General features: G+C 55.1%; 1 protein-coding gene across 1 annotated transcript in view; it reads left to right on the top strand.

Annotated features, from left to right (window-relative positions):
- Nucleotides 1-16,057, top strand: part of dnah2 (dynein, axonemal, heavy chain 2) — a 242,216-nt gene that overhangs the window by 118,625 nt on the left and 107,534 nt on the right. Inside the window, 7 exon segments of the mRNA XM_070863165.1 lie at nt 60-134; nt 136-358; nt 2,249-2,366; nt 5,127-5,263; nt 7,627-7,764; nt 12,121-12,279; nt 14,422-14,574. Coding sequence (XP_070719266.1) covers nt 60-134; nt 136-358; nt 2,249-2,366; nt 5,127-5,263; nt 7,627-7,764; nt 12,121-12,279; nt 14,422-14,574 — 1,003 coding nt within the window.

Below are 16,057 nucleotides of genomic sequence, written 5' to 3' on the forward strand. Positions count from 1 at the left end.
GCTGTAAATTTCTCTGATTCTGTGATTCCATGCCTGGGTGAGCGCAGAGAAAGCTTGAGTGACTGAACCATGGTACGATTTGTCTCCGCTCTCTCTCTCTCTCTCTCTCTCTCTCTCTCTCTCTTTCCCCATGTCGCAGCTCAAGGATGCTATTGAGGCCCAGCTGACTACATCGGGCTACAAGGTGACTGAATTCACCCGGGAGAAAGTGATTCAGCTGCACGAGACCAAGAGCTCCCGGCATTCGGTCATGATCGTCGGCAAGACGGGCAGTGGCAAGACGGTGGTGTGGCGCACGTTACAGGGGGCCCTGACAGCCCTCCGCCACAGCGGCGACACCAACTACAATCTGGTCAAGGTCAGTCAGTGGGCCAAGGCACAGGGCGGGGCTGGGACCGAGGAACCGCCTCACACACTTCAACAGGTCTTCCTCACACTGCTCGACCTGCCTCGGGGAGGGGGAGCATGGGGGGGGGGGAGGGTGAGAGGCTGGGTCGGGGGTGGGGAGCGTGAGGGTGGGTCGGGGGTGGGGAGCGTGAGGGAGGGAGGGGGTGGAGGAGGAGGGAGGAGGGAGGAAAGGGGAGTGTGGGGGGAAAGGAGGGAAGGGGGGTGTGGGGGGAGGGGAGGGGAAAGGGAGGAGGGAGGGAAGGTGAGTGTGGGGGCATGGGGGGGGAGGGAAGGAAGGGGGGTATGGGGGCGAAGGAAGGGGGGGAGGGAGAGAGAGTGATCGAGGGGAGGGGTAGGGGAGAGGGAGGGTGGGGTGAGGGAGGAGGGAGGGAAGGGGAGTGTGGGGGCATGGGGGGGGAGGGAAGGAAGGGGGGTAGGGAGAGAGAGTGAGCGAGGGGAGGGGTAGGGGAGAGGGAGGGTGGGGTGGGAGTGAAGGAAGGGGGGGTGTGAGGGATGGTGGGAAGTGGGGGGGGGGGAGGTTGAGGCAAGGGGGGGAGGGAAAGGGGGAGGGAACAAGGTGTGCGAGAGGGAGGGTGGGGGAGGCGGAGAGAGGGAGAGGAATGGTGGGAGAGAGAGAGAGGGGAAAGGAGATAGGCGAGGGAGGGTGGGAAGAGAGGAGGAGGGGAGAGAGAGAGGTGTAGAGGAGGGAGAGGGATGGTGGGGGAGGTGGAGGGGGAGGGAGAGAGGGGAAGGAATGATGGGAGAGGAGAGAGGGAAAGGAGATAGGCGAGGGCAGAGGGAGGGTGGGGAGAGAGGGAGAGGAGTGGTGGAGCAGGAGGTGGAGGGAGGAGGGAGAGACAGAGGGGGAGAGAAGGAGGGGATAAAGGGAGGGTAGAGGGTGAGGTGGAGAGATGAGGGAGGGCGAGAGTACGCAGAGCTGCCCCTCCCCCCTCAGCCATGCTGAATTTGAAGGGAGGAGAGAGAATTGGGAACCCTGTGCTTCTGAAACCCACAGTTACTCAAACTCAGATCCAAGTCATCCGTCACCGGGTCTCAGCTTTGCCCCCAAGCAGATGTGGTGGATCAAGGCCCGGCTGAAGCCTACTGGGGCCATCCTGGGGCAGCGGCAGTATGGGCAGCGGGCTGGGAGCGTGTCAGGGTGCGAGCCTGCCGATCAGCAAGCTGAGCCACACGGGAAGGCCAAGACGGAGAAAGTGATAATCAGCTGTTGCTGCAAACTGAAAAGATGGCAAACTTTCTTTCAGTGGCTGACTTACTAATAACGTGGGGCTGGAAGAATATTCAGAAGTGGTCTGTCGACACTTTGGGAAGGGAGATAATGCCCGAGAAAGGGGAACATTAAAGGGTACTGTTTCCTGTGGCTGATGAGTCTCGGGTACTAAGACCCAGGGGTCACAGTCTCAGAATAAGGGGTCAGCCATTTAGGACTGAGATGATGAGAGGATAGCGCAGGAAAGTGGAGTTGAGGTCGAAGATCAGCCATGATCTCATTGAATGGCGGAGCAGGCTCAAGGGGCCGAATGGCCGACTCCAGCTCCTAATTCTTATGTACAGGATGGTGCAGGAGAGTGGGATTAGACTGGGTGGCTCGCGTGGAGAGAGAACCATCAGCACGGGCTCAATGGGCCAAATGGCCTGCTGCGTAACATTCGACAATTCTTGAAAAGATCGAGGCTGGAAGATTAATGGCTTCCTTGTGAGAAATGCTCTTTTTCCTGTTGAACTTTGGCATTTCTCTCTGCGATAACATCTCCTGCGCTGAGCGCTTGACCTCTCCCTTTGCTGACCGCTTGCTTCTCTCTCTCTGTTTTGACCTGTGACCTTGCGGCTTGGCGGCCAGGACTTCCCTCTGAACCCCAAAGCGGTGTCGCTGGGCGAGCTGTACGGCGAGTACGATCTGTCGACCAACGAGTGGACGGATGGAGTGCTCTCCAGCCTGATGCGGACCGCCTGCGCAGGTAGGTGACGGACCGTAGCCCAGTGTACGCAGGCAGCTTCCACTACACGCGTGGGCACAGGAATGTCTCATCATAGAACGACACAGCACAAAGGGAGGCCAATTCGGCCTATCGTTGAATCGTAGTAATCTACAGCACGGAAGGAGGCCATTTCGGCCCATCGTGTCCGCACCGGCCGACAAAGAGCCCTCCAGCCTAATCCCACTTTCCAGCTCTTGGTCCCTAGCCCTGCAGGTTACGGCACTTCAGGTGCACATCCAAATGTGGTGAGGGTTTCTGCCTCTACCACCCTTTCAGGCAGTGAGTTCCGCCCCAGACCCCCACCACCCTCTGGGTGAAGACATTTCCCCTCAAATCCCCTCTAAAGCTCCCCTCAATTACTTTAAATCTATGCCCCCTGGTTGTTGACCCCTCTGCCAAGGGAAACAGGTCCGTCCTATCCACTCTGTCCAGGCCCCTCATCATTTTATACACCTCAGTTAGATCTCCTGGGGCCTGCGTCCGTGCTGTGACCATGACGCCCACATCCCGAGAAAATAAAACATAGATAGGAAGAGAGAGAGAGAGAAGGGGGGAAGAGAGAGTACTGCACCGGGAGTGTCAGCCTGGATTAGGTGCTCGAGAATCTGGAGTGGGACTCGAACCCACAACCTTCTGACGAGGCGAGTGTGTGCTGCCCACTGAGCCACGGCTGACACCGGCCTTGGAGTCATTTTAGGGACAGCTAGACTGTGGGCTTCTCCGCATAGACTATCCTCCTGTTTCCGAGACACACTCGTATGCTCAGGACATCATTTGGTTTAATACATACCAACTTCAAGAGAAGCATTGAGCCGGTTAATCTCCCAGATTTGATGAAATCATCTGTAGCTCGCAGACAATGAATTATTTATCTAATTTCCAGCCAACAGGTCGGACGGTCTCAGACAATTAATCATTTACCCTCGCATTGGCCGGCACGGCTGAGCGAATCCATGCGACTCGTACATGAATCGAGCTGAGCGGATTTAATGAATGAATTTCTCCCTCCACCTGTTTGATTTTGGCCAGCGGCGACAGGCCGAGTCACAGATTAATTATTTATTTCATGTCGGCCTCGTGTGGCCGGGACCTCGTTCAATATTACATCCCACGCTCAATGTGAGGGCATTCATGCAGCCAACACACAATCAATCTCCAAGTGTCAGCCGCAGCTCAGTGGGCAGCTCTCTCTCTCTCTCGCCGCTGACTCACAGGGTCGTGGGTTCAAGTCCCACTCCAGGGGACTTGAGCACAAAAATCCAGGCAGGCACTCCCAATGCAGCACTGAGGCAGCGCCGTACTGTCGGAGGGGCAGTACTGAGGGAGCGCCGCGCTGTCGGAGGGGCAGTACTGAGGGAGCGCCGCACTGTCGGAGGGGCAGTACTCAGGGAGCACCGCACTGTCGGAGGGGCAGCACTGAGGGAGCGCCGCACTGTCGGAGGAGCAGCACTGAGGGAGCGCCGCACTGTCGGAGGGGCAGTACAGAGGGAGCGCCGCACTGTCGGAGGGGCAATACTGAGGGAGCGCCGCACTGTCGGAGGGGCAGTACTGAGGGAGCGCCGCACTGTCGGAGGGGCAGTACTGAGGGAGCGCCGCACTGTCGGAGGGGCAGTACTGAGGGAGTGCCGCACTGTCCCTCAGGGAACGCAGTTTGCGCCTCAGTCAGCAAAATTGGTCAGCTGGGCCCTGAGTGTAGGGCGGAGAACTTGGGGAGACATTGCACACCTCTCTCAGGATGCTAGGCCGGCTGAGCATGGGAAAATGCCGAGCAAACAGCCGGCTCCGGAGTGTCCTGAGGGAGGCCTGGGGAGAAAAAACACCCAAAACATTCCCAATACACAGCCCACGCCACCACAGCCTAAATCGCAAAAAACATTATCAGAAAAAACACTTGCGCTTACCTCAGGTGGACGTTACTCCCCTCACTGCAGCCTGTATAGGTCGCTCCACCTATTTTCACAGGCGGTCCCAGCGGAGTGCGCTGCAGGGCGGGCGGGTCGGGCTGGGGTCGAAAAGCACGCCGGTGTCGCAACCAGGGGTGTTGCACACCGGCGCAGCTCTTCCAGGTGGTACTGCTCCGTGCCCCCTACAAAACCGGACCCCGAAAACCCCCCCCGCGGGGCGCTGGAGGCTGACCGCCCTCCCAGAAGCCCTCAGCGCCGCCATTGCCGCTTCTCCGGGACGAAAAATAGAGCGCAGTGGACGGGAAACTCCAACCCCTGGTCTTGATAACTTGGCCTCTATCCAAGGTCCGGTGGAAGAAATTTACAAGTATCCGCCAGCCTACAGAGATTGCCCCCAGGAATTGCGGAGTGCAGGATGCGCTGATTTAGAGATGACCTCCCCCGGAAAGACCCCGAGCAACAGCTTTAAAGGGATTGACCAGGCTAAAACACAGCTCCTCCACCTTAGAGCTAAACACCACCACCATCCTCCAGATCCCACACCATCCAGAGCAATGCCACGGAGGCTCTGCCGGCTGGATAATGAGTATCACAGCGACACACATCAAAGTGTTTCCAATTTCAGAACTAAAATCGCACGTTGAAAGCGCAAAACGAGAAGCAAAACTGATTTGCAGAATAAATAGCGAAAAGTTTCAGTGACTGGGGTTTGCACCTTGACCCGGGGGTTTGGAACCGAGGAAGAGCGGGGGGAGGGCTTGCCGATCGATGCGACTGTTGTGCTTCAGCCTTCCGAGTTGCCGATTTGACGGAAGGGCCCGTTCTGCGTTCACAGATGAGAAGCCGGACGAGAAGTGGATCGTGTTTGACGGACCCGTGGACACGCTGTGGATTGAGAGCATGAACTCCGTCATGGATGACAACAAGGTGCTGACGCTGATCAACGGGGAGCGGATATCAATGCCCGATCAGGTAGGTGCCCGATCATAGACAGCTCCCGAGCAAAATGGCAAGACTCGAGCAGAGAGTGCCAATGTTTGGGGTTTCAATCTCCCCATCACTGCCCCCCTTCCCGTCTAGGAAGATTGGGACAGTAAGGGCAAGTGACTCTGCCACCACGAGGGCCTGCTCTTCGATTCCAGCGATGATCATAAGCACAAAAGAATTAGGAGCAGGAGTCGGCCTTGCAGCCCCTCGAGCCCTGCTCCGCCATTCGATGAGATCACGGCTGATCTTCGACCTCAACTCCACTTTCCCGCCCGATCCCTTGATTCCCTTAATAGCCAACAATCTATTGATCTCCGTCTTAAATATACTCAAAGACTGAGCCTCCACAGCCCTCTGGGGCAGAGAATTCCAAAGATTCACCACCCTCTGAGTGAAGAAATTCCTCCTCATCTCAGTCCTAAATGGCCGGCCCCTTATCCTGAGACTGTGACCCCTGGTTCTAGACTCCCCAGCCCGGGGGAAAACATCCTCCCTGCATCTACCCTGTCAAACCCGTAAGAATTTTGTATGTTTCAATAAGATCACCTCTCATTCTTCTAAATGAGAGAGAATATAGGCCCAGTCTACTCAATCTCTCCTCATAGGACAATCCCCCCATCCCAGGAATCAGTCTGGTGAACCTTCGTTGCACTTCCTCTATGGCAAATATATCCTTCCTTAAGTAAGTTTACCTTCTGTGGTAGCTGTGGTTAATGTATGGCTCAGAGACATGGACCATGTACAGTAGACACCTCAAGTCGCTGGAGAAATACCACCAACGATGTCCCTGCAAGATCCTGCAAATCCCCTGGGAGGACAGACGCACCAACGTTAGCGTCCTCGACCAGGCCAACATCCCCAGCATTGAAGCACTGACCACACTCGATCAGCTCCGCTGGGCGGGCCACATTGTTCGCATGCCCGACACGAGGCTCTCAAAGCAAGCGCTCTACTCGGAACTCCTTCACGGCAAAAGAGCCAAAGGTGGGCAGAGGAAACGTTACAAGGACACCCTCAAAGTCTCCCTGATAAAGTGCAACATCCCCACCGACACCTGGGAGTCCCTGGCCACAGACCGCCCTAAGTGGAGGAAGTGCATCCGGGAGGGCGCTGAGCACCTCGAGTCTCGTCGCCGAGAACATGCAGAAACCAAGCGCAGGCAGCGGAAGGAGCGTGCGGCAAACCAGTCCCACCCTCCCTTTCCCTCAACCACTGTCTGTCCCACCTGTGACAGGGACTGTGGCTCTCGTATTGGACTGTTCAGTCACCTCAGGACTCATTTTTAGAGTGGAAGCAAGTCTTCCTCGATTCCGAGGGACTGCCTATGATGATGATGATGGTTAATTTAAGAGCACCAAACAGGAGCATGATGGCTCAGTGTCCTGGTGCTGGGTGGGGGAGATGGGGGGGGGGGAGAAGGTCCCAGGAGAGAAGAAGTGGGCCAGGGTACATCCCATCCCAATCACTGTCCGCCCACCCTTGTTGGAGAACGTGTGGTTCTTTGGGTTAAGAGTAAAATCGGGCTTGGCTCTGCTCGGGCTCGGCTTCAATGCCTTCCCAGCCCCGCGCACGACCATTCCCTGGTCAGGCTCGCTTATGCACAGCGTAGTCACTGGGACGAGGCATTGGAGGACCGCCCAGAACTGTGCCCCCACATGTCAGGAGGGGAATGAAGATACCTCAGCACCCACCAGGAACCATCTGACCAGTTATGGCTTAGTAAGCAGTGCATTTGGCCATGTAAGGTTAGGATCACAGGTCACACACAGATACCCAAAGGGTCTTAGGCATTTTATTAAGGCATTTTATTAAGGGAGCGATAGTTCAAATCTAGTCAAACACATCAAACAATCAGGGTAGACATACGACCATGACAAGTAGTTGGTACAAGTCCTGATCGGACAAACGGCTGGTAGCACGAACAGCTCTTCTCTGCACCGTCTGCTCTGAAAGGGTCTTTAGATATCTGTCTTACTCTCTTTTAGGGGTGAGCCTGATGTAGGATATGGGCAGGACCATTTAACCTGGGATATGTCGGCTTCTTTGTCTCAACGCTTGGGTGAAACCCTCCTCTCCACATCCTCCCAGGGTTGGAATCAGACAGGCCGTTCTTGGCCTTCTGATATTTGGAGCTGCCCGTTACCAGTTATTTATGTTCCCGCTGTTCAAGCCGCTTCAGTTACTGTACCGTGGAATGAATGTTCAATTCCAGCACCAGTCTGAAGAGACTTTTTGGTCTCGAGTTATTTCTTCCAGTTCACGATTTCTTACAGCCATTACTACATCACAGGTGATTCATGATAAGCCAGCGGAGTTGTTTAACGGCTTGCTTTGTCCCCTCTCCCCAGGTCTCCCTGCTGTTTGAGGTGGAGAATCTGTCCGTGGCCTCTCCGGCCACCGTATCGCGCTGCGGGATGGTTTACACCGACTACGGCGACCTGGGCTGGAAACCGTACGTTGAGTCCTGGCTGAGCAAGCGCCCCAAGGTAACCTTTGACCCACACCGTGAGGCACAAGCCCCCCCCCGGTCCCCAGGTTGTCTCGTGCTCCCTTCACAAACACAACAGGGAGGTTGAAATTCGGTTGGAGGGGCGATAAGGGTTTGCAGCCGAGAGTGCCGACATTCGTGCCGCCCGGCAGATTCCGTGTGCCGGTACCGGCGGTGCTGAGGAGCACCGCACTGCGCCGGTGTGCAACGCTCCCGGTAGCGGAGGCAACATTGGGTTTGCGTGGCGCCCGTAGTGACCCCGCCAGAGAAAGCTGGCGTGCAGAGCTGTCCCGGGGTGCGACGGGAAGGGAATGTGACCACAGGAGGGAAGTGTGAGTGATATTTTTTGCCGATGTAACTTTATTTGGGGTCAGTAATGTATCGGGAATGTTTTTGGTGTTTTTCGTTCCGATTCCTTTTTTTTTTGCAGGGGGGGCCTCTCTGGGGGCGCTATGACCTGCCCCCCTCTTTAGCTCGGGATGTTCAGTTGCTCCCCCGGCCCAGCGCCCTGAGATAACGCCTCCCTTCGCGCTCCGCTCCACTCTCGGGGCGCAACAACCGGATTTTTTGGCTGCCGCCGCAAACCATTTTCCGCCGCGAAATTTATTCCCCCGCCCGACGTTACCGCCTCTAAAAGCCCTCAACCGCAACTCCAGCCCAAGGAGACGACTATTAAAGGACCAGCGGGCATCGGACTGATTGATCGGAGGCTTGACTGTTGCTGCTCGAGATCTTTCCCAGTGTAAATCCCACAACTCGTCACACGGGTCCCAATCACCACTGCCGATATAGAAAGATAGACAATCGGTGCTTGGAGTAGGCCATTCGGCCCTTCGAGCCTGCACCACCATTCAATATGATCACGGCTGATCATGCAACTTCAGTACCCCATTCCTGCTTTCTCTCCATACCCCTTGATCCCTTTAGCCGTAAGGGCCACATCTAACTCCCTTTTGAATATATCTAACGAACTGGCCCCCAACAACTTTCTGCGGTAGAGAATTCCACAGGTTCACAATTCTCTGAGTGAAGAAGTTTCTCCTCATCTCGGTCCTAAATGGCTTATCCCTTATCCTTAGACTGTGACCCCCTGGTTCTGGGCTTCCCCAACATCGGGAACGTTCTTCCCGCATCTAACCTGTCCAATCCCGTCAGAATTTTATATGTTTCTATGAGATCCCCTCTCATTCTTCTAAATTCCAGTGAATATAAGCCCAGTCGATCCAGTCTTTCTTCATATGTCAGTCCTGCCATCGCCTAGATGGGTCGGAGAGGAATTTCCCTCGACGGCTCACGGCTCAGTACGTCTCTCATGATTCTCCTCAGCCTGACCCGTGTCGAGACTCTCTCCCCTTGTCTCCCTGTATATGATCTATCAAAGCGAATATTCGTTGCGACTCTAGTGTATCCTGACCCCCAATCTCCCGCAGAGTCGGAGGGGGGGGGGGCGCACAGCCTTCAGCCGCCACGCCCCCGCCCAAACCCCCTCCCCCTGCCTTCCCATCACAAACGTCCTCAAAGCCCCCCCCCTCCCTTTAGTCACTCGTCCAAGCCATCTTTTACCTGAATTTAAGCTCCATTAAAAAATTAAATCTGGAACTAAGGATGGCATCAGTAAAAGTCACCATGAAAGAAGAAAGACTTGCATTTATATAGCGCCTTTCACGCCCACCAATGTCTCAAAGCGCTTTACAGCCAATGAAGGGCTTCTGAAGTGTAGTCGCTATTGTGGGAAACGTAGCAGCCAATTTGCGCACAGCAAGCTCCCACACACAGCAATGTGATAATGACCCAGGTCATCTGTTTAGTGATGTTGATTGAGGGATAAATATTGGCCCCAGAACACCGGGGAGAACTCTCCCTGCTCTTTCTCGAAATAGTGCCATGGGATCTTTTATGTCCACCTGAGGGGGCAGACGGGACCTCGGTTTAACGTCTCATCCGAAAGATGGCACCTCCGACAGTGCGGCGCTCCCTCAGTACTGCCCCTCCGACAGTGCGGCGCTCCCTCAGTACTGCCCCTCCGACAGTGCGGCGCTCCCTCAGTACTGCCCCTCCGACAGTGCGGCGCTCCCTCAGCACTGCCCCTCCGACAGTGCGGCGCTCCCTCAGCACTGCCCCTCCGACAGTGAGGCGCTCCCTCAGCACTGCCCCTCGACAGTGCGGCGCTCCCTCAGTACTGCCCCTCCGACAGTGCGGCGCTCCCTCAGTACTGCCCCTCCGACAGTGCGGCGCTCCCTCAGTACTGCCCCTCCGACAGTGCGGCGCTCCCTCAGCACTGCCCCTCCGACAGTGCGGCGCTCCCTCAGCACTGCCCCTCCGACAGTGCGGCGCTCCCTCAGCACTGCCCCTCCGACAGTGCGGCGCTCCCTCAGCACTGCCCCTCCGACAGTGCGGTGCTCCCTCAGTACTGCCCCTCCGACAGTGCGGCGCTCCCTCAGTACTGCCCCTCCGACAGTGCGGCGCTCCCTCAGCACTGCCCCTCCGACAGTGCGGCGCTCCCTCAGCACTGCCCCTCCGACAGTGCGGCGCTCCCTCAGCACTGCCCCTCCGACAGTGCGGCGCTCCCTCAGTACTGCCCCTCTGACAGTGCGGTGCTCCCTCAGTACTGCCCCTCCAACAGTGCGGCACTCCCTCCGTACTGTCCCTCCGACAGTGCGGCACTCCCTCAGCACTGCCCCTCCGACAGTGCGGTGCTCCCTCAGCACTGCCCCTCCAACAGTGCGGTACTCCCTCAGTACTGCCCCTCCGACGGTGCGGTGCTCCCTCAGCACTGCCCCTCTGACAGTGAGGCGTTCCCTCAGTACTGCCCCTCCGACAGTGCGGCGCTCCCTCAGTACTGCCCCTCCGACAGTGCGGCGCTCCCTCAGTACTGCCCCTCCGACAGTGTGGCGCTCCCTCAGCACTGCCCCTCTGACAGTGCGGCGCTCCCTCAGTACTGTCCCTCCAACAGTGCGGCGCTACCTCAGTACTGCCCCTCCGACAGTGCGGCGCTCCCTCAGTACTGCCCCTCCGACAGTGCGGTGCTCCCTCAGCACTGCTCCTCCAACAGTGCGGTGCTCCCTCAGCACTGCCCCTCCAACAGTGCGGTACTCCCTCAGTACTGCCCCTCCGACGGTGCGGTGCTCCCTCAGCACTGCCCCTCTGACAGTGAGGCGTTCCCTCAGTACTGCCCCTCCTACAGTGTGGCACTCCCTCAGTACTGCACTGGGAGTGTGGGCCTAGGTTTATGTGCTCGAGTCCCTGGATTGGGACCTGAACCCATGACCTTCTGACTCAGAGCCACGAGCTGACACGAGCACTGACACGATTGGATTGTCATTAACAACCCAACTGGTTCACTGATAGCCTTTAGGGAAGGAAACCTGCTGTCCTTACATGACCTGGGCCTATATGTGACTCCAGTTCCTCACCTTGACTCTCAGCTGCCCCCCGCAGTGGCCCAGCAAGACCCTCAGTCATTTCAGGAGGAGGATGCTAAGAGGCTGCAGGGGAACTTGGACAGGTTAGGTGAGTGGGCAAATGCATGGCAGATGCAGTATAATGTGGATAAATGTGAGGTTATCCACTTTGGTGGCAAAAACAGGAAGGCAGAATATTATCTGAATGGTGACAGATTGGTAAAGGGGTAGGTGCAACGAGACCTGGGTGTCATGGTACATCAGTCATTGAAAGTTGCCATGCAGGTACAGCAGGCGGTGAAGGCGGCAAATGGCATGTTGGCCTTCATAGCGAGAGGATTTGAGTATAGGAGCAGGGAGGTTTTACTGCAGTTGTACAGGGCCTTGGTGAGGCCTCACCTTGAGTATTGTGTGCAGTTTTGGTCTCCTAATCTGAGGAATGACGTTCTTGCTATTGAAGGAGTGTAGCGAAGGTTCACGCGACTGATTCCCGGGATGGCAGGACTGACCTATGAAGAGAGACTGGATCGACTAGGCTTATATTCACTTGAAGTGCCGTAACCTACAGGGCTACGGACCAAGAGCGGGAAAGTGGCATTAGGCTGGATAGCTCTTGGTTGGCCAGCACAGACACGATGGGCCGAATGGCCTCCTTCCGCGCTGTAAATTTCTCTGATTCTTTGATTCATAAAAGCACCCAGAGAATGGAGTACAAGCACAACTGGGAAATCTACGCTGAGAACACAAAAGGCGGAAAAGACCATCAGGCTAAAGACTCTTGCCGACATCTGAAGAACGTGTTTATGAATTCACTGTGCACACAGAGCAGTTCTTCCCCCTCTACCCCGCCACACGTGTGCTGACAAACAGCCGTTTCAGTTCCTTTACTCTATGCTCCCGTATTTCGAACAGTCAGCCTTTTTTTTACCCAGGTCTCTGCTCTCCATTCGCAGGAAGAGCAGGAGCAACTCCAGGAGATGTTTCAGAAAAGCATCGCCAAGACCCTGGACTTCAAGAAACACAACTGCAAGGAGCTGATCCCCATCGCCGAGCACTGTGGGGTGGTCTCCCTCTGCAATCTGTACGAGACCTTGGCTACAGTCGAGAACGGGGTAACTCAATAACTGAGCATTAAGTGCAAGAGGATAACTAGAGCAAGAGTGGGGCCTGTTAGGGATTACAACGGAAATCTGTGTGTGGAGGCAGAAGATGTGGGTATAATTCTTAATGAGTACCTTGCATCTGTTTTCACTAAAAAAAAAAGGGGCAATGCAGACTTTACAATGAGGGAGGAGGAGTGTGAAATATTAGACAAGATAAACATGGTGGTTTATATATAGAATAACGGATACCCGGGACAAAGTTACAGGCTGGAATCTAATCGAGGGGTTCGGGGGGGGTTTTATATAAAATAACGGATATCCGGGACAAAGTTACAGGCTGGAATCTAATCGAGGGGTACGGGGGGGTTTATATATAGAATAACGGATACCCGGGAGTGGGTTACAGGCTGGAATCTAATCGAGGGGTTCGGGGGTGGGGAGGGGGGTGAGGTTTATGTATAGAATAACGGATACCCGGGAGTAAGTTACAGGTTGGAATCTAATCGAGGGGTTCGGGGGGTTTATATATAAAATAACGGATATCCGGGACAAAGTTACAGACTGGAATCTAATCGAGGGGTACGGGGGGGTTTATATATAGAATAACGGATACCCGGGAGTGGGTTACAGGCTGGAATCTAATCAAGGGGTTCGGGGGGTTTATATATAGAATAACGGATACCCGGGAGTGAGTTACAGGCTGCAATCTAATCGAGGGGTTCAGGGGGTTTATATATAGAATAACAGATACCCGGGAGTGAGTTACAGGCTGGAATCTAATCGAGGGGTTCTGGGGTTTATATATAGAATAACAGATACCCGGGAGTGAGTTACAGGCTGGAATCTAATCGAGGGGTTCAGGGGGTTTATATATAGAATAACAGATACCCGGGAGTGAGTTGCAGGCTGGAATCTAATCACGGGGATCGGGGGGGGGAGTTTATATATAGAATAACAGATACCCGGGTGTGAGTTACAGGCTGGAATCTAATCGAGGGGTTCGGGGGGTTTATATATAGAATAATGGATACCCGGGAGTGAGTTACAGACTGGAATCTAATCGAGGTGTTCGGGGTGGTTTATATATAGAATAACAGATACCCGGGTGTGAGTTACAGGCTGGAATCTAATCGAGGGGTTTGATGTGTATATTTTGGGGTTTTTGTATGAATTCAAACTCCTTGCACACAGGTTTGGTCTCCTTATCTGAGAAAGGACATACTTGCCTTGGAGGCGGTGCAATGGAGGTTCACCAGATTGATTCCTGGGATGAGAGGGCTGTCTTATGAGAAGAGATTGAGCAGATTAGGCCTATACTCTCTGGAGTTTAGAAGAATGAGAGGTGATCGCACTGAAACATACAAGATACTGAGGGGGATTGACAGGGTAGATGCAGGGAGGATGTTTCCCCCGGGCTGGGGAGTCTAGAACCAGGGGTCACAGTCTCAGGATAAGGGGTCGGCCATTTAGGACTAAGATGAGGAGGAATTTCTTCACTCAGAGGGTGGTGAATCTTTAGAATTCTGTGCCCCAGAGGGCTGTGGAGGATCAGTCTGTGAGACTGAGATCAAGACTGAGATCGATAGATTTTTGGATAGTAAGGGAATCGAGGGATATGGGGATCGGGCGGGAAAGTGGAGTTGAGGTGGAAGATCAGCCCTGATCTCATTGAATGGCGGAGCAGGCTCGAGGGGCCGAATGGCCGACTCTTGCTCCTGATTCTTAGGTTCTTGTGTCGAGTCTCACCTGACGGGAGCACATATTAGTAATTCTGGTACTCACTGCCCAAAGAGATTGGGATGAGCTCGAGTCTCTACGGAGGGTGGCAAATGGGGGTCCGGCCAGGAGAGGTAACAAAGGGAGGGATGAGGGTTCCAGCAGCGGACGGGCTGAGGCAGGGGGCGGAGACGGGCGATGTTACGGAGGTGGGAGTGTGTTACTGTGGGTGATGGAGCGGGATACCGGGTGGGCAGCTCAGGTGAGGGTCAGAGAGGTCCTGCCCTCCGCCTCGGACAGTGGCCAGGGAGAGGGATGGAGTCGGCGGCTGGGTAACGGAGACACAAAATCTGTAGCAATGAATGAAACGGTCGGCGGTGGCTTCGCTGTGCCAGTGCGTGTCGCAGTTCTCAGTCTATGTGGCGTCTCTTGCAGGTGAACCCGGGTGACCCCGATAACTACATGCACATGATTTCCATGGTCTTCCTCTTCAGTTTGATCTGGTCCGTGTGCGCCGCCGTGGACGAAGACGGCCGGAAGAAGATGGACAACTTCCTGCGGGAGATGGACGGCAGCTTCCCCAGCAAGGTGCGGCAAATCACTCCTTCACCCACAGCTTTACCCAGGGTGGGAGGCTGGCCCGCGGAGTGTTGGGTGAGGGTTCCTGCAACCGTGGCACGGGGGGGCCGAGTCAGAGTCCGAAGGGAATTGGATAAACGCTGGAAGGGGAAAGATTTTCAGGAATATGGGGGAAGAGCAGGGGGGAGTGGGACTGATTGGATCGCTCGCTCACAGAGCCGGCACAGGCTCGATGGGCCCAATGGCCTCCTCCTGTGCTGTGAGAGTCTTTGGGCTGGATTGTCGGTTGTTAGTGCCCACAGTGTAAGAGGTTACCAACGGGGAGCACAGTGTTTAGTGCCCCGACCCAAAACTCATTAGCGGCTCACCGGGGGCACAAACCAGTAGCGTCCGGCTGCCGATGATCAGTGCGATCCTGACGTATTCCCGGTGCAACGCCCACGCTTGTGCCCCGGTCGGTAAATTCGGTGCGGCACCTCATTGAGAACAACCCCAATAACAACGTCTGGGAAAACAGTCGGTGCAGGCCTGCAGAGTCGCTAACTGGGGGCTACTTAAAGGGATGATGAAGTGCTTCCCTGGGAGGTCACAGTCAGTGCAACATTTACACACAGCACGGTGTGAGTCTCAGTCACAGTGTAAGGTTTACACACAGCACGGTGTGTGAGTCTCAGTCACAGTGTAAGGTTTACACACAGCATGGTGTGAGTCTCAGTCACAGTGCAAGGTTTACACACAGCACGGTGTGAGTCTCAGTCACAGTGCAAGGTTTACACACAGCACGGTGTGAGTCTCAGTCACAGTGTAAGGTTTACACACAGCACGGTGTGAGTCTCAGTCACAGTGTAAGGTTTACACACAGCACGGTGTGTGAGTCTCAGTCACAGTGCAAGGTTTACACACAGCACGGTGTGAGTCTCAGTCACAGTGCAAGGTTTACACACAGCACGGTGTGTGAGTCTCAGTCACAGTGTAAGGTTTACACACAGCACGGTGTGAGTCTCAGTCACAGTCAGTGCAAGGTTTACACACAGCACGGTGTGAGTCTCAGTCACAGTGCAAGGTTTACACACAGCACGGTGTGAGTCTCAGTCACAGTCAGTGCAAGGTTTACACACAGCACGGTGTGAGTCTCAGTCACAGTCAGTGCAAGGTTTACACACAGCACGGTGTGAGTCTCAGTCACAGTGCAAGGTTTACACACAGCACGGTGTGTGAGTCTCAGTCACAGTGTAAGGTTTACACACAGCATGGTGTGAGTCTCAGTCACAGTGTAAGGTTTACACACAGCACGGTGTGAGTCTCAGTCACAGTGCAAGGTTTACACACAGCACGGTGTGAGTCTCAGTCACAGTGTAAGGTTTACACACAGCACGGTGTGAGTCTCAGTCACAGTCAGTGCAAGGTTTACACACAGCACGGTGTGAGTCTCAGTCACAGTGTAAGGTTTACACACAGCACGGTGTGAGTCTCAGTCACAGTCAGTGCAAGG

Source organism: Pristiophorus japonicus, chromosome 20 (genome assembly GCF_044704955.1).
Source record: "Pristiophorus japonicus isolate sPriJap1 chromosome 20, sPriJap1.hap1, whole genome shotgun sequence".
NCBI classification, from domain to species: domain Eukaryota; kingdom Metazoa; phylum Chordata; class Chondrichthyes; family Pristiophoridae; genus Pristiophorus; species Pristiophorus japonicus.